This window comes from Electrona antarctica (genome assembly GCF_951216825.1).
Source record: "Electrona antarctica genome assembly, chromosome: 2".
Taxonomy (NCBI): Eukaryota; Metazoa; Chordata; class Actinopteri; order Myctophiformes; family Myctophidae; genus Electrona; species Electrona antarctica.
In genome coordinates, this window is record NC_136807.1 from 44,268,062 (window position 1) to 44,294,794 (window position 26,733).

A 26,733-nucleotide genomic window follows, 5' to 3' on the forward strand; every position below is an offset into this window, starting at 1 on the left:
TCATTCATGAATTTGTCCAATTTCCGCACGTGGCCTAATTGAAAGAAAGGTTTTCTCCAGTACTCCAATGTTGATGGAGTAGGCCTCGGTTGGCCTTGGATTATATTATCAATTTGCCAATGGTCCAGTGCCTCTAATACAATTAACCATTGTGATTACAACACTGGCATTATCTATTTTCAAGCATAACGCCACGGCACCAGCTCTGCAAACTCCTCAATGACGATCAAAGATGAATCAACATCAGTCATGTCAGTAATAGATAAGGCAATAATATGACTTCATTTTGTTTGTGTTGTTGTAATTATCTCCTGCAGGCCCCAATGCAGTTTTAAGTGCATTGCTTACAGTACATGCAAGGGTGAGATGATGAAAATGGGGCTCTCGCACTACAGTAGGTGCTTATTAAGACACAGCAGGTGTTCACTTAATTGCCACCTTAATTGTTTTTGATGTACGGCAGTTTTCCGTGTTGTGTTGTGTTGTGTTGTGTAGTGGTGTCAGATTATATACATGTATACATGGGGGCATTACCTTTAATCATCCCGACACTAAAACATATCGTCCTTACGTCACCATTGAAAACCATCATTGAGAGCTAGTTATACCAGTTATACCCTGACGTCATATGCTGGCACGATACATACGCATCAAACGGGGCGCAAAGTAACCACAGTATACCGCTGATCAACTTACAAATTACATATACATATACATAGAGGCATTTCCTTGAATCCACCCGACACTGATCGACATATACGTCACCATCGAAAGCCGTCTCTTACCATACTTAACAGTTTGACTCCATAAAACATGCTACCCGCTATTTAATCAAATATTCTACGCTGCCGAAATTGTTTTATTACCTTTAGAGTATTTGCAGCTTTCAACGAAGAAAATCCGGCGAAAAATGGTCCGTCGGCATGTTTTGATCATCAGCAACAGCGGCCATTACAATGCGCTACAGGATCCGCCTCTATGAGGCATTGTAGTCAAACAAACCCCCCGTCCACTTACATTGAGCTCAATTTCCCAGAAGCCCTAGCAGCCTATGATGATGACTTAATTTCCGGTTTCGTCATCATAACGCGACGGCCTCGTCATCAGGTCCCGGATAAATCCGCTGTTTCTTTTTAATTATTTTAAAACGGCGAATTAAACGCATAAACAAATGTCGGGTATAGCGTTTTACGCACGGTGGAACACTGGATTAAACAATTAGCGCCCGTCAAACTGTTAACAATACTACTTTTTTACATGCAAAAACTAGGTACGTAGGTGACATTTAATCACATTGTCTCTGCTTTGTGTCTCCAGTATCATCAGATACTCTGCCTATCTTCTCTTTCCCCAAACCCAAATAATAGCCCAAGACAAGTCATGGGTGGAACTTCAAAATCAGAAAACATTGCCATGTGCAGGAAAACAGTAACAAAAGTAAGGTGAACACTGGCAAGGAATAGAGAGCGGTGTGCATGTGTGAGAGAGCTAGACAGAGGCAGACACAGACACAGAAACACAGCTTGGTATTGAGCTATGCTATTTGTATGGTACTACAACTAGGCCTACAAAGCCAGGAGAACCAGGAGATGATCAATCATATGATAGCATCAGATAGGGCAGATCAAAACTTTCCTCTTGCGTCAAAGTTTGCAGAGTGTTGCACCAGAGCTATAAGTGTCTATTTTGCTTCTGCTCCCTAAAAAAATGTGTCATCACGAAGCCTTTGAGAGTCACCTCACGTAATCATGTGAGTCAGAAATACATAGCACATCGCTGTCTTCCTCCCACTCGTGACATGTTTCTCTTACAATTGCACCATTGTCTTTTGTTCTTGCATGGGATGAGATGAGACATATATATTTTTAAATATATTGGCAGATGGGAAAAACAGCAGGGGTCTCTATTGTCTTTGTCTTCTGTCACGAAGTATTCAAATTTCAAATTTAGGATAAGGAATTAAGCATCTCTCTCTTTATACACTTTCAGGACATTTCCTTGATGTTGCTAAAGAGCTAAAGCTGTTTTTCTTGTGACTGAAAATTTATTCCTCAACCATTTTTGGCGTGTACAATGGATTGAATTATTGGGTATGTGATATCTCACGCTCAATGTACAGTATGTCTGTCTTCAGAGAGATGCAAAAAAGATCAATTGAAGAATTCATGTTCATCTGTACTTTGTTTATTTTGAGTCTCAGATCCCATTGTCATAATAGATCTCAGTGTGAGTGATCATTTGGGACAGTGCTACTGGAAGGATTGATGTCAGCAACTTAAAGAATTACAGTGCACCAAGCACTCATCTGTCAGATCAATTCTGAAACAAAAGAAGAGAAGTACCTCAGATTTAGTAATGAAAGGGAAAACACTGACTGGCTAAACCTGTGTTGTCAGATTCGTCATTGCCTGCAAATTATACTATCCTAAAAGGAATACATGGGAAATAATCAAATCTTAAACGTTTCTTCATCAGTTCCAGTGTTGATTTTGACAGCAACATTTATTTTTTTTTGTCTTTTGAATAGTTTTAATTTAGTTTTAGTCACATGTTAGTCACCTGGAATGTTGTCGACTAAATATCATAAGATTTTAGTCAACTAAATAATACAGTTGATTTAGTCGACTAAAACGTATTTTGGCGGGCCTTGATGCTGTAGTAATGGCTGATTTTACACATGCTGAAAATAGCTGATCTACAAGCTCACAACACGTTGCGATGCGCTTTGCACTCTGGATGTCTTGTCCACTGGTCCCATATCCTAACATTTTAGTCTAGTTTTTATTTGTTGACGAAATTGTCAATATATTTAGTCTTAGTTTTAGTCATCATAGCATAGTTTTTATTTAGTTTCCATTTGGTTTTCGTCAGTGAAAAAAAAGGTAGTCGACGAACATTTTTCGTCATAGTTTTAATCGACAAAATCAACACTGATCAGTTCCTGTGGAATAGCGGGGGCCGAACCAAACGTGGTACAGTTGGGTGCCACCGATATTGTCCCTTATCATTTGACCCATTTAGGCCTGACCTCAACATTTTTAAAAATCCTTCTAAATCCTCCAGTTTTCTGAAATAAATATTTTCACGATTTTTCAAAAATAGCAGACCTACAAGCTCGTAGCGCGCCACTCGGTGGCGCGCTATGAGCTTGTAGATCTGCTATTTTTCAATAGCTAAATTATAACATAATGTTTAAAACACCAAAAGGGGTTCCCGCCCAAAATGGGTTAACTGTCCTTTTGCGCAGATCACGCAAAACTCAGCAAAAAGAAAAGGACAATATCGATGGCCTCCAACTGTATGTGGAAGTAAAGCAATGTGGCTGAAATAAATGCCTTGAAATACTTTATAGAGCAACAAGCCAACAAAAAAAACTACAAAAATAAAAATAAATCCTGTGAAACGATGTTAAAGGGCTAACAAATATGTATTAGGATGATTTTGCAATGTCTTGGCAATGTCCAACTTAAAATACACTGTTTGACTGCTGTCCTTGATCATTTAAACAGACACGGTTTTCTTTCATGCCATTTTCCTCATATCAAAGCTATTACTACGGATGCAACCAGAGCCTATTTGTGTCGACCTCTAATGTACGGAATTGCTTTTATTTACCCAAACAGCCCATTCATCTCCATGTATTATTTACAATGGATCATTGCTGTTCTCTAGAGACTCTGCACAGGGCCTGTAATGATCCATTCTCTGGTCAGGTTTTCAGCAGCTGTCATCGTAGATTATGCCTATTGATGGGGATGCTGAGACGGCTCATATGTGCTAACGATGAATCATCTCCCATTTTCTGGAACCTTTGCTCAAAGGCAGGTCTGACCATGTCTGCCATGGTAATGATGCATCTCATTCCACTTTCAGTCACACATTCTCACACGTTTGCAATAGACACTACAACATACGTGCATGCATGCTACTACTCGGACATTGTGCACACACTACGCGCAAGCGCGCACGTGCGCACGCACGCACGCGCGCACACACACACACACACACACACACACACACACACACACACACACGCGCAGCAAATGTTTGTCTATTTTTGACAGAAGAGGGATGCTATAGTCTTTCATGTGTTACATCATATCGTTCAGGATATTACTGAACACTGAGTTGATATACCATGCTGGCCTGTTCAGAGACATATCCATCCACTGCACAGTGTGAAAATAACAATCTGAGGTACACCAAGGAGCCAGCGCAAGAGAAACGTCAGTAAAATCTTAAAATCAATTCCAAAACCTGTATAGCTAGTAGCCTCAGTGTGTGAAACAGGTAATATCATCCACTGATCCGGGTTTAGAATAAAAAAAAAAAACAGGATTCTGAGCGATGAGTTGCTGTGCTACGGCTTGTTGGGAAATAAGAACAGGGCATTAAAGGACAACACAACACTGATGTGATCTTAGAAATAAGTAGAAGAAGTGCACCTCGGGGCACAGGTCTCCACCAGGATTGATATTTGGATAAAATCTGAAGGACTAATGTAAAAAAGTGTTGCATATAAATGGGCCTCCTGGTGGCGCTCGAAGAGGCAGAATTGAAAAATGCAGTCCAGACGTTTTTCCTTGGGCTGTAGGGAGTGTGCAAACCAAGTTTTACACAGATCGGTGCAGTAAAGACGCGACTGAAAAAGGATTTGAAAAATGTCAAGTGGCATTTCTTCCTCAGCCTAGTGGGACAGTTTCACAGAATCGGACACTGCGTTGATGATCTGCGGCATTTTGTACAAAACGGGCCAATCCGGATTGAATATGAGAAATGAAACAAACCCGTCGTGATCACATGACCTTAGAGATCATATGTGTGAAATCAAGATTTGTGTGAAATTTGGATTAAAGCTGACGGAGTAATATAAAATAATGTGTTTTACACCAGCCTCCTGGTGGCGCTATAAAGAGCAGATGTGAAAAATTCGAGGCAAAGGTTTTTCCTTGGTCTCTAGGGAGTGTGCATACAAGGTTTTACACAGATCAGTGCAGTTATAGGTAATAGCTAATAGCGTGCGATCCTTTGGATCACTTTCAGAGCGATTTGTTGGATGATAGAAATATTGACAGCCAAGAAAAATCCATCTGAAGGACATCTGGAACACTTGCCCTCGGAAAGTTGACTTATTATTACGTATACGAGACGATTTAGCCATGGTTCACATGGCACTCGTCTGTCATGGCGGAACTTCAACCTGTTTTATGCACTTTTCCCATTTAGAACGTTAACGTCATTCAATTTCAAATATAAAGTGCTCGCCCCAGAGCCACGGATGTTACTCGGGTGGGTAAAAGTACATGTATCTTCCGCATTGTTCAATAAAAAGCATTTTAATCCGATCCGTGGTGGAGTTATATATTGCACCAACCGATAGGGGCGCATAGTTGAAAGCGCATGGCCAAAAACTGATTAAACATTGCTCTTTATTGAACAATACGGAATATACCGGTACTTATTCCCGCCCTAGCAGAATTGTAACATCCATGGCCCTGGGGTGAGCACTTTATATTTGTAATCTGAACATTTGTGTAGGCGTAAGCCGCCGTAAGGACTGTAAATGGAGAATGTGCGTAAAACAGCGCGTTGCAATGCGTTGTGAGTTTGTAGATTTTTGGTTTATGCTGGGGACCTGGGGTTCAAGTGGTTTATAGTCAGAGTATCCTTATCTCTTTATACTTTATTGCATGCGTCGTTGCACAAGCATAACCACCACTGAAATCGGACATGCCTCTCAATCTCCCCCTCCCCCCATGTTACAAAACATTGTGTTACTGCGGCGCAGTGTTTACTCGCCTGGTAGAGACACTCTATAGATATGATCAATTAAACTTAACGTCATATCAAAAACCAACAGCCATTAAGTCATCAATAATGTTTATAGAACACATTGTAGTGAATTTTAAGTAGTAGAGACAGTTGGAACTTGGCACGGAGCCATCGTTTGGCAAAGTGCGGTCGAAACGAATGGTGTCGGTAGCCTACTTGGAAATCACTAAAACATGTTCTATAAAATAAACATCATTGATGAATTAATGGAAAGTGTCTCTTACCATGCGAATATATCAGACCATTGTGTTGTGTTGGATCATGTTCATGCAGTCAAGGAAAACCAATCGGCCTCTAGCTTGTTTCATTTTCTAAAGTAGCGTTCCTTGTCGAGTGGCAACAAGGATCTGTGCCTGTGATCTGGCAAGCCATGACGCCTACTTTTAAATTAGTAGTATTTAAAGCATCTGCGTTTGAAAACCCACTGTTTATTCCGGTTGGGAGAACTCTGAACTTTCCCCCGGCTCCACCCCCCAGCTATATTGACGCCCCTGATGACAAAAGTCTGTGTGAATGTATGGCTAGAGAGATCAAGGCAACGGTGCCAGAGATTAGCTGTCCACGGACGGACGGACGGACGGACGGACGGATGGACATGGACGGAGGAACGGACAAAACATACTCTCTCCCCATGCCTTCGGCCTGGTGGAGACAAGAAATGCATTGAAGATAATTCATAACTTTTATATTTTAACGTAATTTTATTGAAGGAATGTCACAGGAAGCAGTATGAGAAAACAAAAACTCACAAGACAAACACAAACCCTCCCACCCAATGCCCTGATGTTATTTTATGTGAATATTATTCAGAGTTTTACTTTCTTGGCCTACTGGCAGTGTGCACAAGAAAGTTGGTGTTGATAGGCCCTGTAGTTCATGAGAATAACCGCGGACACAGACGGAGAACACACACATGCTCTTCTAGACGGCTCACCCCCTAGGTGCCACGCTGTAAAAATGCAATTAAAGACATGTTCTCTGACTCTTTCTGTCTTTCCACAAAGGACACAGAATCCCAAAAAACAAATACTCCACAACATTACATATTACTACTAGTGCCTGTTCAAAATGTGCCTGTTCGGAACGAGCCAATAGCTTGGCCTCTGATATTGCTGCTTGCAGCGTTCTTGAGAATTGCTCACTCGATCGACTTCACACTCAACACTGCGCTCCCTTGGGTCCTCAGCAAATATACAGACCAAGTCGATCGGATGAGCAGTTCTCGAGATATCTGATGGATAGACAGACGATATATACTGTACAGAAATTCCTTGAATTTAAAGATATACAACAACAACATGAAGTGTTTATGAATTAAAACATACGCGTATAGCTGGATTTTGATTTAAGCTAACTTACAGATTCAGCATAGCTGTGACCAGGCTGCAGTAAAAGCAGAATGCTCAAGAATGACAGGAAAAACGATCTTGAACAGCCTGTGCCCTGTACAGTAATGTATGCATTAGACCGCTGTGAGAAGGCTGTGAATATGGTGCTCAGACAAATTGCGACACACTCCACTATACTATGATGGTGTTTTTCCGCCCTTGTAAAGGTGAAAAAAATACCTGACTTACATTTGAATCGAGACTCACCTTGTGGGAATAGTGAGAAACATGGCATAATAAAATATGATAAGAGACGTGCATGGATTAAGAATAAACTGTGATGCAGCGTATGACATCACTCAGTCAACTACACAACACAACACAAGCACTACCTTACATAACATTACGCCTCGTCACCCCCTCAAAGGATGTCAATATCTAATACATAATGCAAGAGGCCATTATTTCATTTTAACGACGTCTCGCAGCCCTCAAGAAGGCAGCAGCAGGAAGTAGTTTGCTGTGGGGTAAAAATCGCAAACTTTCTAGAAGGATTCTTCATTATCAAGTATACAGAAGTTACAAAATAAAGCAGGATAATGAAACAAAATGAAATTGTGCAGACAAGATTATTTTCTTAAATGTTATACAAATATACTAAACATACCGAAGAAACGCAAGAGATAAGGTAAATGCATAAAAATACAAATGCAAATGCAATAAAATTAACTGCTCGTAACAATTTTGGCTTACGAACAATGTAATAAAACTAAAACTATTAAAGCTAAAATAAAGACAGCTGTGTGTGTGTGCTCGCAGATGACCGCAATGAGGTTGCAGATAACAGTATGACTTTTTTCTTTTTTTAAAGTCCATGAGGGAATCACAATGGCTTTCTTCCAGAGTGCTGTGCTGAATGTGCATTAGGTGCCTGTGTGTCATTCCTCACTCTGAGTGGGTCTCTATGACTATGTTCAGAACAGAATCTAATGCACATGACCTCTTTTGACTAATGGAAGCAGGCCTTTTAGATTTACTCAAGGCTGAAATCACTTGTTCTCTCTCCCTGAAGCAAATGCGGCCCAGACAGAGGCCGCACTAGCTCGCTGGTACGTAACTGCACACGTAGCTCGGAGGCCTATTCTCATTATTTTTGTAGAATGAACTTATATAGAATTTGCGGGTGCCTCCAGCACTCTCGAGTCTAACGCCACGCACTCTGTGTTGTTGCTGTTTCTCCGTCGTGTCATCGTCAGCCTATAAGCCGTGCAGGTGTTGTTGCTTTCCCTTGTTCGATGTGATGCAGAAAAGGACCTTGTTTCACTTTCAACACGGAGTTGATCTGCTGCTTGTAGTGAAGGCCCGCTGTGATTGGCCATGGCCCCACCATGGCCACATTTCTCTGTGTCCACAAAAATGTGCGCTCTACTGCCACAGAGGAATGTGGCATGGAATTCTCTCAATTGTCTATATACTGTAGATGAACACAGATACAAGGTAAGCCTGGTTAATGGCGATTATCTACCTACCAGCTCAGTGGCCTTGTGGTTAGAGTGTCTGCCCTGAAACTGGGAGGTCGGGGGTTCGATCCCCGGCCGGGTCATACCAAAGACTGTAAAAATGGGACCCAATGCCTCCCTGCTTGACACTCAGCATCAAAGGGTTGGATTGGGGGTCAAATCTACTAAACAAATGATTCCCGAGCGCGGCGCACGCTGCGGCTCACCGCTCCAAGAGATGGGTCAAATGCGGAGAACAAATTTCACTGCGGTAACGTGTGTGACAAAAATCGTATGACTTTGATGACTTTGAAGAAAGAAACTGCATCAACGATGCGGCCAGATTATATACTTTTCTCTGATACATACAGTGGTTCCCAAACATGCATATGCAAACTGATGTACCGTGTGACAATTAAGTCCAGGTGTTAACACTTTGATTGCTGGAAGATCTCAACAGGCCTATTTGGATGTTGCTGCCATTTAACATTGCACAAAGGCCTTGTTCGGGGGCCCACAGTAAAATGTTCTCTTATAGCGAGAATCACACGCCTACATCAAAAGAAAGCTGAACTTGTCCACTTCAATTAAAAAAATACATTTTGATTTTACCATGTTCCATTCTGGAGATATTGACCTTTTTGCAACACCTGCATTTGCCTGGAAGTGGTTATCTTGAACAGCGAGCAGAGTTATGGATGGTTTAAAGTCAGAGACATTGACAGGCAGATATAAAATTGAACCCAATAAATATCCTATACATCCTATACACCGAATGAAAGCCCTGAATGTGTACTTTTATGAGGAAAAGAGTAAACATTGATCCCATGTACAGTTAGACAGTAATTGGTTATTGAATGCAGCTTGTGCCCACCAGATAACTTCAGAGAAGACATGGACGTGAACTCCTCAATATTCACAAAATAAGGCCTATAGCGACATATAAATACTATATACCGTATGAAACAGAAGACTCTCTGCTTTCATAAGAAAAAAACTTCTACTGTAGTAATAATAAAAATCACACCCATGTGAAGATAGTGGTGCAACTCTGTCAGAGTTGCACCACTCACTTCACATGGGTGTGATTTTTATTATTACTACAGTAGAAGTTTTTTTCTTATGAAAGCAGAGAGTCTAATGTTTCATACGGTATATAGTATTTATATGTCGCTATAGGCCTTATTTTGTGAATATTGAGTTCGGGTCCATGTCTTCTCTGCAGTTATATCTGGTGGGCGCAATGTGCATCCACCCAGTATCCAATTTATGACAAACTGTACATGGGATCAATGTTTACTCTTTTCCTCGTAAAAGTACACATTCAGGGCTTTCATTCGATGTATAGGATGTATAGCATATTTATTGTGTTTATTGTTATATCTGCCTGTCAATGTCTGACTATAAACCTTCATAACTATGCTTTCTTTTTGATGATGATTGCCGCCTCGCCTAATCTATCTCACTGCTTTCATTGTTTTGATCGCAGTAACATTGGGGGGGGGGGGGGGGTCATGGGCACATTGGGCAGCAAAAGTCTTGATCCGTACGGCTATAAAAAGTCCCATTCCACCGTTCGGTTCAGAACTATAGTATAACGGTGAGACGCGTTGTCATCAGCTGATTTTGTTTTTCAAGCTAGTGTAGGGGAACATGCCTGGGCATGCTAGCCTGGCACGGCCAGACTCATAGCGAGGGTTCACTGATGTTTCCTCCGGGGAAGAATCTTCAGTGAATCCCCGCTATGAGGCTGGCCAAGCCAGGCTATGGGCATGCAGCTTGGGGGCGATGGAGGGGGAAAAAAGCGTCACCCGGCTGTGATGTCGACGAGAAGGAAAAAATGACTTCCACAGATGACAACACCACGGTTTAGGCCGCGGAAAAGTTCGTTATACATTACACCCGGGTCGATTACGTCCCCGACGCGTTCATTGCGGTCTTATCACTACAATTATAATGAATAAAAAAGCGTTACAATCACACGTCTGAGCGATCTCCGATTATGACGGCTCTGCATGGCGATACGTGATCCACCAACGGAACACTGTCTTGTCGTGGCGGCCCCTCGATACTGTGGTTAGTTCGTAGTATTGTAGGCTCGGGGATCGTTTGGTCGCTACAGTATGAAGAAGGAAACATGCATCTGTCCATGTGTGTTGCAGATGTTATGCATTTGCAATGCCGATCTGGCAGCGTTCCGTTCAGCGTTCATCATGTTTTTTTCCGAGAGACAGAGGAGAGCATGTACCCCCTCGCAAGATCCTCCTCCTGGAGAAACAGGAGGGGAGGGGGGAATCAAATGTCCGAGCCGAGGTGGAAAGCCTGGTGAGGCGAGGTTAGGTGAAATGTGATTCTTTTCACACATCGGCATGGGCGCCATTACACTGGCTTCTACACGTAAAGCGGCCCGCCCTCCTGTTTTCAGGAGGGGAGGGGGTTTTTTTTTTTTGGTTTTTTTTCTGATCACGTGAGCGGGACTAAGCAGCAATGATAGGCCGATGGTTCTTCATTGTCCGGGTGGGTAAAAAGATGAATGAAAGTATGCTATAAAAAAGTGATTGAAACGTATTGATACGTGATCCGCACCCGACGTTTGATTAATTGATAACGTATTGATACGCGATCCGCGTTGGGAGTGTTAAGTCCACTCCTTGAGATTTTGACTTACCCATTGGTGTACACAAAAAGACCACTGCATTACCCAATTGTATGAACTCACTTTTGGCTCAGTGTGTCCTTGGCCTGTTTGTCATGTTCTGTTTTTCCACCCTGCTCTCAAATCATTAGTGGGAAAATTGACGCTGCCTGTTCATTATGATGGCTAAGTGGAACCACAATGAAAACCTGCCAGTCACTGTCATTCCTGATTGCTTTATTCCATTATTATTCCGTCTGCAGAATGCTCTCGAGTCAAATCAACCAATCAAAGACCAGGCTAGGCCTTCCACTTCCTATTTCCTGCTTCCTGTTTTCGCACCATGAAACATTAACTAGTCAATTAGTAACCTCTTAGCTACTGTTGTTCCTGTGTGTCGTGCCCCTGCACCTTTGGAAGATATTGTTTCAAAAACAGACGTTAAATATTCATGGAGCTCGTCCGGATGAGATTCGGGATGTATTATTTATGGGACATGAAGATAATGCAGATGGTGTTTCTTCTCCCTCGCTCTGCATGGGATGGATGATGGCAATAACTTTAGGTTGATACCAAGTCAGACACCAGGATGGTAGCTCCTAGCAGGGGTACTAATAGAGCGTCGCAGTCCCGCCCCCTACCATGGCCCAGGAAATGAATCCCAATGCATTTTTCCCATAGACATTTCAAAAAGTATTTATTTAAAGACGGTTACACCGCGGACAAAGCCAACTCGAGTCGTGACAACTCATGACAACACAAACAATATTTTGGACCAAACAAATAATTACAAAGAAGAAAAACAACAAAAAAAGTGTTGTAACCTGCCGTTTTTTTCTTCTTTCTAATTATTTGTTCGGCCCAAAAAATTGTGTTTGTTGTCATGATTTGTCACGACTCGAGTTGGCTTTGTCCGCGGCGTAAACGTCTTTAAATAAATACTTTCTGAAATGTCTATGAGGAAAATGAACGGAGAATCATTTCCTGGGCCCTGGTAGGGGGCGGGACTGCGACGATCTAGCTATATGTATATAAGTATAGCTATGCATTTTGATTCACATGCACCTCCTCTGAGCCAGCCTATGAGTCATTAATACAGTCATCAACACACACTTCAATATCTGTCAATCTGTCAGTAGACATATGGAATCAACAGTGAGCCAGCAGTCGTTTTCGCAAGATTCAATGCATATTAATAGAGCTCTTGTTATGGCTGGTATATATACAGGTCCGTTCTACATTTTGTTGGAAAACAGTATACTGTAAAGTCAGTGAGACAGGAAACCAATAGGGATGGAGGGATGCGAGTGCCTGATTGTGTAGGCTACATTTCACATTTTAAAACCATGTGGCTAATCAAAACCCACTCAAACCACTTACCCATGGACTTGGAAACAATGAGTAGCCTATCCAATACAGTTTTTCAACATGCTCTTTCCCACTGTGATACTCAACCTCACTATCTGAGTCAAGATATAGATCCTCCTGGTCAAATATTACTCAAACTACAAGTTTCTCAGTCAAATTTGTACTTGAGTTAAAGTACTGAGGAGGCCAACTTGGTTTTAACTGTTACGCGGATGACACCCAGCTCTACATCTCCTCCAAACACTCTTCCACCTTCCCACCCTCCTCCCTCTGTACCTGTTTACAGGAAATCAAATCCTGGTTCACCTCAAATTTCCTCAAACTTAACAGTGACAAAACCGAGGTAGTCCTCATTGGTTCCAAATCCACACACCAAGCAACCCAGTTTCACTCTCACCAAGACAACTCCTCGGTTTCCCCCTCCCCTCAGGTTAAGAGTCTGGGTGTCGTCCTCGACAGTACCCTATCATTCCACACCCACATCAACAACACCATCCGGTCCGCCTACTTCCACCTCAGAAATATCAACCCAGAAATATCGCCCCTCACTCACCCCCCACAATGCCGCAATCCTGGTTCACTCTCTCGTCACCTCCCGCAATGGACTACTGTAATTCCCTTCTTTTTGGTCTCCCCCACAAACTTCTCCATAAACTCCAACTGGTCCAGAACGCTGCTGCCCGTATCATCACCAGAACCCCTGTCATCAGTCACATCACCCCTGTTTTACACCAACTCCACTGGCTCTCAATCAAATACCGTATCGACTACAAGATCCTCCTCCATACATTCAAGGCCATCCACAACCTCGCCCCCCATACCTGTCTGACCTTGTCCACGTCAACATTCACACCCGGTCTCTTAGGTCTGCCTCCTCCATCACTCTGAAAGTCCTCCCAGCCCGTCTGTCCACCATGGGGTCAAGAGCCTTCAGACGCTCTGCCCCTCACCTCTGGAACTCCCTCTCCCCTGATATTAGAAACATGGACTCTATCACCATATTCCAAACTCATCTCAAAACCCACCTGTTTAGGCAGGCATATGGCTGACCTCTGTTGTCTTCTGCTGCAAGCTGTACCTTAGTTATGATTTTGCTTTTAACTGTGTTTTGTATTAACTGTTTTTAACCTGTTGTACGGCGACCTTGAGTGCCCTGAAACGAAAGGCGCCTTATAAATAAAATGTATTATTATTATTATTAGTTAATGTACTTGCCTGCCAATGCCAATCATCGATGGAAAGTTACCATGCTTAAATTGAAGCCATTGCATTATTAAAACTCTTATGTTTTATTACCTGATATGTCACTGATAGGCAGGTTTCTGAACTGTCCCCAGCCCTCCACTGAGTACACAGAACGGGGCATACTGTATAACAGTAATTAAAGAAAGTTAAGTACAGATACTCAAAAATGTGTACAGTACTAGAAATGTAGCCTGGCTAATAAGCCAGACCGAAACAGCCGTTGGCAACAAAAGAAATTTGCCTGCCGGCGGATTACGGTCTGGAGAGGCTCAATTGTACGCCCATTTCCTACACCAGAGAACTGGTGTGGCCAATCGGGACACGGTATGCAATATGGGCGGGCTTTGGTACAGTGACGTTCAATGCTTGAGACCTTTGACTGACAGTAGCTCTGACCAATTGCGTCAAAGAGAAAATGTTTGAACCCGCCCCCCGGGAAACAAGATCCATACACAGCATCTCCAGACTCAAATACCACATAACAGTGTGATTTGAGTCTGGCTTATTAGCCAGGCTACTAGAAATGTAGGCCTACTTTGTTACTGTCCAGTGTGTCCACCGCTGGCAATACTGTATAGGTCAGAGCCCACACACATGCTTTTGCAAGACCAGGTTGTGAAGAACACTGACTCAGTAGACGAGTGTATGGCCCACGTCTCAATTATTCCCCATACTGTAGTGCAGAGTCATCGCTTAGACAACTTCTTACCCACGGCTAAGATTGCTTTTGGGACGGGGATGCAATACGGTCCAGAGCAATCTATCCTGTGTCAATGTGTCAAAACATCATCATTCCTTTTTATAATGCTGCAGATAGTTAGGGCAAATCCTCAGACTGCACTCCATTTGGGCTGATGCAGTGCTAGGAGTCTGTTTCCAGAAACTTGTTTTCGTGGATGATGAATAGTGTAGACTAGGTGGTACTGTACCCTACTGAATAGTGTGATGCTGTGAATACATTGATTTTATTGGGCATTACACTAGTTTTTCAGGCTACATCTGCAGTTTAGGGTTGATTTAAAGCCCTCCGCTACTGTGTGACAACCACAAACAGAGATGAACAGCACAATGTTGGTCCATATTTTTTATGTTCAACTGCTCTGCCTCTCCTTAACCCATTTTGGGCGGGGACCCCTTTTGGTGTTAGCATTATGCTTTAGCTATTGAAAATAGCAGATCTACAAGCTCATAGCGCGCCACCAAGTGGCGCGCTACGAGCTTGTAGGTCTGCTATTTTTGAAAAATCGAAGAACGACTGACATAGAAACATAGCTTTTTCAGAAAACTGTCAGGATGTAGAAGACATTTTTAGAATCTGATCTCAGGTCAAAATGAGTTAATAAATTCCAATAATAACCCCCTGGGGAAAGAAGAAAAAATAGACATGGGGGGAAAAAGGATGGGGAAACTAAACAATACCCAAAAACCTCCAAGGTTTCTGGGGTGAGACTGAACGCATCAAGCTTCATGACACCGTCATAAAACCCTCTGAGAATCACAGCCAGCTTTATCACTCCAATATAGTAAAGCTGCAGGACTTCAAAGCATCTTAATGACATTAATTTCAGCCCAGCAGCTACCAGGATAAATTACTTCAATTCATCAAGCATGTTTTCTTTTTTATATCTGGTACATTGATTGGGGGGGGGGGGGGGGGTCATAATGTAGGGACATGATGTAGGTACGATGTGATTCAAGGTATATGATGTGATTCTCTGTGAGAGGGATACCATCGACCATATGGGTCCCCCGACTTGTGTCCTTATTTCACCTGGCGTAGTGAAATAAAGAATACGTTTTTTCAATTCACTACGGTCATCACATACGGTCATCATATGGGCAATTGGGCATACCTAACAATGGATGCCAAAAAATGGGCAAAGTGTAGAGATACACATCGATAAAAGCCAATAAAAATGAAGCTCACCCGTTTAATTCCCCATATCTGCGCATCCGTCCAACACTGTCCAACACAGCTGCTACCGATTACAGAAACCCTCAGACAGTGTATTACTCCGTTTCAACTTAATCATCACACTAAAATATGTATCTGAAAACATTATAGGGTAGAAATAAGCCACGTACATAACAGTAAACTGGTACAGCTGGCCGACTATCTGACTTGTAAACAAACACACACCATGCCCTGCGTATAGCATAGCTACCGTCCCTAGCTACCGTCCCATCGCCTGAAGGGATGCGACTCTCTGATTGGTTCAGAAACTTCAGAGCAGTGTTTCAAGTTGAAACCGTCTGAAACTTCAAAATAAAATGCCCACCATTTCCGTTTCCCTACACCTTTAACCCAATCCAAGCCATCCATGAGATATCTCGAGGAAAGCTATTATTTCCATCTGGACCATCCACGAGATACACGAGATTTGATTAAAATATTTAAAAATATTATTGGTCCCTTTTTCGCTTCCATTAGCTTCCGTTGCTAGCCTCCACAGGCCAGAAACAGTTTACATGATAATCCACGGTACACGTGCACGCGCACAGGGTTATTAGTGTTTGTTCTGCTCAAAATGGGACAAAGTACCACGTTTGGAACCTTATAAAACAATAATCCGTGCTCACGCTGAGAAAATGAATCCACCGAGTTGGTACACAGCCTAGAGTGAGGCTAGAGTGGACTACTGGTATGGAGGGCTATCACTTCCGGGTCGGGCGGATGTGGTGCTTCTTCTTTGCTTACGTCGTGCATGGAATCGGTTAATCTATCTATTTGTGCATTTTGTTCACAGAACTCACCTTCACGTGGATCTTCAACACATACCCATCATTTGTGATTCAGGACACCCGTCGCTTCGTGTCTCAGAAGACCGGAAACCTGTACATCGCCATGGTGGAGCCGTCCGACGTGGGAAACTACACCTGTGTGGTCACCAACTCCGTCACCAAGACCAGCGTTCAAGGGCCCCCGACTCCTCTGGTCCTGCGGATTGACGGTACGATTGTGAATACTCCCAATACTCCCCCCACAGTGGTGGACTGTAATCCACGTAACTCGACACACACGTTCCACACCTCACACGGAGTGCAGTGCCCGATGTCGGACACATAGGCTACATAATAAACTGAGTGGTTAAAAAACTGTTGGACAACCAAAAACACTAGCTGAGGTTCCTGTGTTGCGTTACATTGAAATCGGTGACCTATGAATACGGTTTTGACGGAAGCAACAGCTGTACCTATTTGAAATAGTCTCACACACGTACGGCCCTGGAGTTTAAGCTCCACTAAATTCCATTGTTAATCCGGGCCTGCAAACATCTTACAACAACAACAAAAAATAAATGAACATGACATAGATGCAAAGGGACAAAATTAATTTGAATCTAATCTTGTCATGAATTTTATGCATAAATTGACAAGTAAAGGAAATAAATTGCAGATTGCTGATGCAGAAAATGAATGTAAATCTGTGCGCATTTCAGTCTATTGGTGCATGTGTATGCGAGTAATACAACTAGGATCCCTCTCTTTAACCATCAAGTACATGATCTAAATGTGTGTTTGTCTTTGGTGTCCAGTGACGGGAAAATCAAAGCTGGCACATTCAAATGTCAGGATTTGAGCGGAAAGATAGCTGATCAAACAACATTAGCATTAGTGATGTGTTTGACCCTGTAAGCCGATACATGATTGTATCTGATGATTCCGAGTATTTTGGTAGACTTTGTGATCACAAACAAAAATGTTTGTTTGTTTGATTGATTGATTGATTGATTGATTGATTGATTGATTGAAGTATTCATTAACAGTTTGCAGTACATTTCAAGTACAACTCAATACAAAAACTGTTAACTGTGAGTGGACGACACTATAAAGCATTACACTTGTTTACAATAGGGCCCACCATTTTCAATTCATCAAAACATTTAGAGACGTACGAATATACACTTCTATATAGCCAAAAACAGGAAATCATCATAGAGTAGGTAAAAAGGAAAAAAAAACATATACAGTGAGGGGGAAAAGGGGTGGGTGGGGGAGATTTCAGATTTTAGGGGGGCCAGTTTCGAATTGCAGCCGTCCATACTGTAGGTGCCCTTTGAGAGCAGTTTTGAAGGAGTCAAGGGATACGCATGTCTTAATGACTGTTGGTAGGGCGTTCCACATTTTGGTGGCATAGGAGCGAAATGAATTTAGTCCCTTGTTTGTGCCGAATCTGGGTTGCACATGGTTTGTTGAACTCCCTCTGGTGTTGTGGTGTGGACTTCGTTGACATTAAGGAAGTATTTAGACAGGTACATGGGTAATTGGGTATCTTGGTGGTGTATTTAATCTTGTGGACCAGACCCATTGCAAGATGCTGTACTATGTCGTCAACCCTAAGCCATTCCAGCCTGTCAAAGTGGGCAGGGGTGAGGTGGGTTCGGGGAGTGAGGCCAAGTAGTAGCCTGACCAGTTTGTTTACGCTTAAAATCCAATGATTTTCGCAACTAAGAACTTGAATTGTGTCAATCATTATTAATTGTGATATGACACGACTAATTACAAGCCTAAAGTAACTTTTAATTTAACTGCCAGGTGTGATGGGTGAATATGAGCCCAAGATTGAAGTGCAGCTCCCTGATGTTGTTCCTGTTGCGAAGGGCTCCACGGTCAAGCTGGAATGTTTTGCACTTGGAAAGTAAGTCCCTCCATGTATTATTACCCCTGCACTCTTAACCACATTCATCTTAGTGACCCTTTTTGGTCAAAATATGTCAACAATTTTCAAAATGTTTCCTTTTTTATTTTATTTTGTATTTATTTTTATTTTTTCACAATTACACAATGCGTAATAATGCACTATTAACCGCACCACCAGCTTTGAATTGTTGATTTAAGCTGCACAGTAACCCTTGAAGTCCTGGTGAAGTGATAACAAATCCACAAAGCTTCACACCATAATGAGCTCTCCTTGTACTGTACTGTAAATTAGCTTTAACCCATTCAGGACTGAGGCCAGATTCTACTAAATGTCTTCTAAATCATTCTAAATCATGACAGTTTTCAGAAAAACCTATGTTTCTATGTCAGTGTTTCTCAAGGTTTTTCATGTCAAGGACCCCAACAACTATATGTAATTGGCGGCCGATATCCTATTATAAAAATATGTTGTTCCAGGGACCCCCCAAGAAGCTTAGTTAAAAAGAATATATATTCAAATATTTGTGCCACATTTTCACGATTTTTCAAAAATAGCAGATCTGCGCGGCACCTAGTGCCACGCTATGAGCTTGTAGATCTGCTATTTTCCAATAGCTATAAAGTATAACATAATGCTTAAAACACCAAAAGGGGTTCCCGCCCATGGGTTAAATGCAACCTACTGTACAGTGACGACCGACGAGGCACTATTATTGAATGCTTTTCATTGAAACAAAAAATAATTGACTGGCCAAAATCGCTGACCATAAAACTGGTAGAGAAATTGTTATTCATATTGTACCGTGCAGTGAATGTGCATTATGTTTGCATTTCTTCAGCCCCGTGCCAAGCATCAGCTGGAGGAGAGCAGACGGAGCTACGTTTGGCAGGAAGGTGGACATGAACAAAGCCAGTGGAGTCCTAGAGATCCCATACTTTCAACAAGAGGACGCAGGGCTGTATGAATGTGTGGCTGAAAACTCTAGAGGAAGGAATTCCGTGAAAGGAAAGCTGTCTTTCTACGGTGGGTGGGAGGAGACTTTCAATGTGTTTGTTCTCCTGTGTAGAGCACATCACATCATCTGGCTGTATCTAGGGAGGAAAGGACCTGCCAGTCTTCTTGTTATCGTTCAGAAGGAAAACCACATCCTCCGCCCACTGCACTCATTTATTTCAGGAAATGAACCAAAAGACCTCAACGCTACCGCAGGCACACAGTGCAAACTTAAACTTCACCTTACTTGGACTAGTTGCCCCCCCCCCCACCCCCCCCCCCCCCCCCCGCCCCCACTGGCAGAAGTTATATTTGTTGTCATGCATTCTGTGGCTTTTATTTGGACCATATATAACTGCATCATACAGTTGAATGAGGTAGTGAATAAGGCCATTACCAATAGTTCATTCTTGACAAGCTCTTTATTGGGCCAGGGGCTAACCTGGGGCTGTACAATGTGAAGATTGATGCCCCCCTTCAGGGAGAGGTGATTTTTTTACCCCCACCAAGACTGGACTTATGGCCCATTTACTGAAAAAGCTTTTAATGGCCACCCGATGAAGGATTTTTACGGTTTCTCGGCCCCATTATTTGAATGTTTATGCATTGATGATGGCAGCCCATTGGGCCCTGTAGGGATGTGCCTGATTGAAATAGTCAAATCCACATTTTTCTTTCCTCCAAGGGAGATTCTTTGATATGATAATAAAGCCTTTTTTTCCCAGTACCTGTGGGTAGGATGAAACGCTCAAGATACCAGTAGGTAGGCTGATGATTAAGCATGCTCCATTTTAACGAGAAGCGCCCGTCCACAGGGAAATACGGCACTCACAGTAATGGGACTTCATGCCCTACAGGCCCCAAAACAAAACAAACGTGTGACATTTCTGGAGAACAAAATTATGCCTTATTAACTTTTCTTAAACTGCAACAAGCAATAACTATCACTGTCTTGTCACCCATTTGGCATGGCCTCAGTGCCTTCTCTTCCCCGTTGTCATGGGGAGTCGTGTCTGTCCTTGTACGCCTTAAGTCTCGTCTTTTCTCGAAGCCCAGCAGGCTGGCTGGACGCCAGGTGATAAAAATCTGTAATCTAATTTTAAACTCCCATAGACGAGAGGTTGTGGGACATCCATCATCTCCATAGAGGAATAGGGGAATCGATTTAGGGATCCAGTGTTCGCAACATATAACCAATGCTGGCACAAGAACAATAAGGTGGGCCTTCTCTTTCAATTTCCCACTTAATTGCCCTTTCCCTAGTTCCAAAGTGATTTATGAAATTTGATTGTGGCGCAGCAGTGCTTGAATGCATTTGAATAGGCCCACAGAAGATCGGATTGACTTGGAAAAAGTAGCCACTTGTGTCTCCATAATCTTATCTTTGGCGGTCTCATTCCTAATATCTTTGGCTGGGTGTCATATTGTATCCGTTTTTCTGTGGTAATGTATTTTCAATTCAGTATTGTTTACTCACTTCCTAGTACATTAATCGTACCATTTGTCAGCTAAAAGGGAATACAGAGAATTATACACAGATTTGTTTTATAGGGGATGGAGAACTTGTCTTTCTCTTGAAAGGCTTTTAATTGAACTAGAGCACGGCTAGGTCTCCGTCAGGCCGGATAAGCTGCTCACAGACACACGGCTAGGTCTCCGTCAGGCCGGATTAGCTGCTCACAGACACAATGATGGACACACTGAGAGACAGACATGTTGAAAACATCTCTCAGGTTGAAAACACGGACAGGTTGAATAAAATTAATATTTTATGTACTGTGTGGGCGTGCGTGCGTGCGTGCGTGCGTGTATATATGCACGCACGCACGCCCACACAGTACATACAATATTAATTTTCTGTTTTCAACCTGTCCGTGTTTTCAACCGGACGTTCATTTTTCAGGAAATTAAGAAAACCTTATATTTTTAAATCAAAGCAATACTGCCTCATCAAAATTGGTGTTGTGACTTTATATAATTTGTCAATTACTTGCATGAGAGGGGGAGAGGTGGTGGAGTTATTTGCTTTAGCAGACAGTTTGAGGGTCACACATAATGGGTGTTCAATAATAGGCTACTGATTTATGCAACAAAATAATAAAACTCAAAAATGGAGTTAGGTGGTTTCCTCCCGACAGCAACAATAGAGAGACGGAGAGAGCCTTCAGGAAGAGACAACACCAAAAATAATATCATTTCATAATGTTTAATAACATTTTCTACATTTTGGGATTCATGGTTCATTGTATCCAACCTAAACATGAAAGAATCCCTGTAAAGCCTAGCTACTATGGCTATTACATATTTTCTAATCACAGGCAACGCCAGACCCTCAGAACCACCCAGGTCTCCTTGACCCTGGGCAGGGCGGACGGTAGTTATATTGTGTCTCCAAAAGGCCATAAATCTCAGGCCCTTGTCGCCAGAGATAAGGCGCTAGTCATTTATGTGACGCCAGGACCACCATCATAAATACACAGGCATTTTCTCTCTGGGTTTTTTGGACTTTTTTTGAAAGACAAAAGGCCAGAATGTCCCTGCTATAAAATGTTGCATCAAGAAATACTACCCTTTGACACTAAATCGCCACCGGATGTATTTTATGCTCAAGTAAAACATGTTCCCATAAAATATGTGTCAATATGAATTTATCTGTCAGATATTAATTTTACAATAAAGAGAGATAAAGAGATGGCTTATTGAATCAAGCTCATTTTAAGCTTTACGGGCATTTGTGTGTATATTCTTTTATGCAGAGGTCAGGTTTCTGATGGAAGCAGACTGAGGAATGTTCTTCGTTAATGAACCAATTGCCTGCTTGGGTGGATCATTGATTTATTTGCAATAACTGCAACCTATTGATAATTCTTACCACTGGCCCAAACATCGGTATAATACTGAATTGTTGATTAATGGATATAGTCATTCTGCTCCTTAATGTGTGTTCGAATCGTTTGGTCCTTTCCCAAGAGGAATTGCTTAGAAAATCACGTTGTATTCATCTTTTCTTTCTTCTTTTCTTCCCTTCTTCATCTCCATCTGCCTAAAGTAGCAAGCAATGGTAACTAGTTGGCTGGCAATTCATTTTTCTTATTTTTCTTCTCGATAACAGCAGGTGGTTTTATGTAGGGCGGCTTATGAGGTACAAAGTCAGAGTATGTGCCAAGAACATTTATCAAACAACAAAGCCTAGAAAGTAGAAAGCCAAGAGAACATGGATATGCTACAAAGTAACTAGGGTAACAAGTAAGCGATATACTCGAGAATCTATCTTAACAGTCGACAAGAAGGATGTGCAGATGCAAATCAAGCATTGCAGGATAGTTCCATTATGGTCTACAAATCTTGGTGGTATTCCATAATGTACAAGTATTGCACACAGTGCTGATGTGGTATAGGGATGCATGATACTTGCAAGGAGCAGGTTATTTTAATCTTCATTTAACAAAATGGTTCGTTTATGGGGAACGATCGTGCCTGGGAGACGCCTCTCCCCATAAGCGAACCATTTTGCTCATTCGATTAAAGAACTGTAGTTATGGCTGTCACAATAACTGTGCTTATAATGGTACCACTTTAAGTGACTGCAGCCTTTTATACCCCACAGCTCCCCCACACCTGATGGAGAAGCCTCAGGATACCCAGAAGCCCATTGATGACACCTTAGTGTGGGAGTGCAAGGCCAGTGCCAAGCCCAAGTCTTCTTACCGCTGGCTGAAGAATGGAGAGCCCCTGGACCCCATGGAGGTGGGAAATGCTTTGAGATAAATAATAATAACTAGACAATGTTCGGAATTCTGTCATTATAAGTGAGTGGGATCTGTAGAAGTTGAGGGATTCATGTTGAAGTTATTGCCAAACAGGAGGAAATATTAAAGATCTGACAGATTTGTCTTGATCACATGACTATAGACATAATGTGTACCGATTTGCGTGGTGTTTGGACAAAATGTGTAAGAGGGAAAAAAAGGTTTCAGCCAAGGTGAAATGGGTAGCGCATTTCTTCCTCTGCATTTCACGGCAATTGGACACTGCCTTCATGATTTGAGGCATTTTGTTCAAAGCGACACATCCGTCTTGATCACATGACTATAGAGATGTGTAGCCTATACCGTTTAGCATGATGTTTGGACAAAATCTGTAGGAGTAATATAAATAATTCAGCCTGCTGGTGGCGCTATAATAGGGCAATTTGAAAAGGGTGGCAGTTCTTCCTCGGCCTACTGCTAGTGTGTGTAAAGATTCACAGCAATTGGATGTGTTCATGATTTGAGGCATTTTGTTCAAAGCGAACCACTCCGGCAAACTTGAGATGTCAATCTTAGCCAATCAGGATGGAATATGAAAAATCTGACATATCTCTTGTCTTGATCACATGACTATAGAGATACTGCTGTGTGTATTGAGTGATGTTTGGACAAAATCTGTAGATTAATATAAAAATCACACCCGTGTGAACTGAGTGGTGTAAGGTCTTATATAGACTGATCAGCTGTGGTCTGACGTAATGTCTGACGTAATGAAATCACACCCGTGTGAACTGGGTGACCATAGCAACCATGCTCATTTTTTGGTACGAACAGACAGACAGACAAACTAACAAAGCCAGTTGTAGGAGTGGTTTACACCACTCAAAAAATATATATTTTGCAAAAATTGGCCTCCTGGTGGACAACGGTGCCAGAGATTAGCTGTTCACAGACAGACGGACAAGAGGCAAACCATATAGTCTCGGTCACACCTTCGACCTGGCTGAGACAATAATAATCAAAATATTGACTCCTGTAGAGCCCTGTAGTAGGATGATCAATACTGACTACAGATGACATGCTTCCATATAAAATAAAATAGAATATATAAGTGAATACAATGGGGAAAGAAAACTGTTGAGGAGAGGCACATGTGATGCTGCTGGCTCACTTATAATACACAATAGCTTAGTTTTATTGCTTTTTGCTATTTTACAACAGCTCTGATATGGGCTCACCTATCTAGACCTTGCCTCAAAAAAATACAATATATGCACAGTGCAGGTTACTGTGAAACACATGCACCGGAGTCTGGTATAATACAGTACAATATTAAAGTTAAGTCAGTGTAGGTGAGACTCAAAAAAAAAAGAAGAAAAAAAAAACACACAAACATTTCCCATGATGAGTGGGTACTATAGCTGAACGGCTGGCTGCGTCGTTATTGTTATAGGGGGATTTGAAAAGGATTGCACGAAGAGCGTCTTTAAGCCTGATCTGATGAAGGCATGTCATGCTCAATCATGGATTGTTAGGCCTCTTCCTTTCCAATATAAAGAGCCCTGAGCTGGCTTTCGGCAGTGTACTGTATGTCTGGTCCTAGAGAGTAGCTGTGACTAAGGATTACATCCAAGATACAGTAGACGAGTAGAGCTTAACCCATTTAGGACTGAGACCAGATTCTATGTCTTCCGAATCCTGATAGTTTTCTGAAAAACCTATGTTTCTATATCAGTGGTTCTCAAACTATTTCATGTGAAGGACTCCAAAGATTATATGCAATTGGCCGCCGACCCCCATCTGAAAATATGTTTTTCCAGGGACCCCCCAGAAGCAAAGATTTTAGTTAAAAACGTTCGCTCTGAAAGAATATATATTCACAAGATTTTCACCACATTTTCAAGATTTTTCCAAAAATAGTAGATCTACTATCGCCATGAGCTTGTAGATCTGCTATTTCTCAATAGCTAAAGTATAAACATAATGCTTAAAACACCAAAAGCAAAAGGGGTTCCCGTTCTGAAGGGGTTAAAGAACGACCCATTTTCAACCTATCCTCGTATAATTGGTCCTCACTATTACTCAAGAAGTACAAAAACTGTACTCGGTCCGTCTCAGGAGGGCTGTGGACACTTCAGAAACCCGCCTACCAGTGACATCAACATTAGCCAGGTTTTCTTTTTCTCAAGCATTTTTTAGTAACGTTAGAACTAGTATAGTATATATGTGCTAACTTTACAGGAATATAAATCCTGCTGTTTCTATTAGCTTGGATTCCCAATCGATTATGTTACTGGTATGAGGAGTGAGCAGGCTGCTTCTTTTCTTATCACATGTAGCGTGTGGAAGGAACATGTTATTCCAACCAGTTCCTTTCCCCTCCATCAGACTGACCAGGGAGAGGCAGCATAATACTGCAGGTTTTTGTGAGGGTATACCTACCCTAGGGCAGGGGTTCTCAACGTTTTTGGCCGGGGACCCCGGAAATGCTTTGGCAATGTCTCGGGACCCCCGCCCCGCCCCCTCCCGACCCCCAATATAAATTGACTGCTACAATAACCTTAAACCATTTTGGGCGGGAACCCCTTTTGGTGTTTTAAGCATCGTTATAATTTAGCTATTGAAAAATAGCAGATCTACAAGCTCATAGCGCGCCACCGAGTGGCGCGCTACGAGCTTGTAGGTCTGCTATTTTAGAAAAATCGTGAAAATAAAATTTATTTTTATTTTTTATTTTTTTTAATAATTTGGGGACCCCCTAAAATAATTTGGCGACCCCCCGAGGGGTCGCGACCCACGGGTTGAGAACCCCTGCCCTAGGGGACATGGGGAGAGCATGCAAATTCCACACAGAAAGACCCTTTCGTCATAGCCACCTATAGGGTATTGGGCGCGCGCTGATGACGTGGAGGAGAGAACACGCCCCCAGCACACACAGCGTCCCCAACGGGAATAGAACCTGTGGCCGTGACATTCTAGCTGTGAGGTGACAGAGCTACCGACTGCGCCACGACGATAGGTTGTAATGGGCGACGTTGTATTTAACCACATAAGCACAACGAATAACTGAAATACATGTAGATGTGCGAGCGTTCAACACGTCGTATTGTGAGCTTGTAGATGGACGGAGCTGTGCTCACTGTCTCCAATGACCAGTTGTGAATGAACAGTATGTCTATATGTCCGAGTATGACCTATTGACCCCTGCAGCTGCTGCTGATTGGGGTCAGGTAAAACACACACACACACACACACACACACATACACACGGAAGGAGGGGTCATTACAACCCTCGCGCTAAAGTCAACAACTGTGCTTGACTTCTGTTTTTTTACATTTTAGATTTATTTTAAAGTGTTTACCTAAAATGACATTCCAGAAATAGGAATGCCGGGTTTAATGTGGTTAAACTTTAGTCTATCTGAATAGGAAATTGTGTAAA

At 42.2% G+C, this 26,733-nt stretch overlaps 1 protein-coding gene across 1 annotated transcript in view; it reads left to right on the plus strand.

The window, feature by feature from the left end:
- The window catches only part of cntn3a.1 (contactin 3a, tandem duplicate 1), a gene marked incomplete at its 5' end in the record, with an annotated part of 112,839 nt that overhangs the window by 18,137 nt on the left and 67,969 nt on the right, over positions 1-26,733 (plus strand). The window contains 4 exons of the mRNA XM_079515628.1: positions 16,655-16,858; positions 18,444-18,546; positions 19,388-19,572; positions 23,150-23,289. Of these exons, the coding sequence (XP_079371754.1) occupies positions 16,655-16,858; positions 18,444-18,546; positions 19,388-19,572; positions 23,150-23,289 (632 nt within the window). The remainder of the gene's footprint in view (positions 1-16,654; positions 16,859-18,443; positions 18,547-19,387; positions 19,573-23,149; positions 23,290-26,733) is intronic.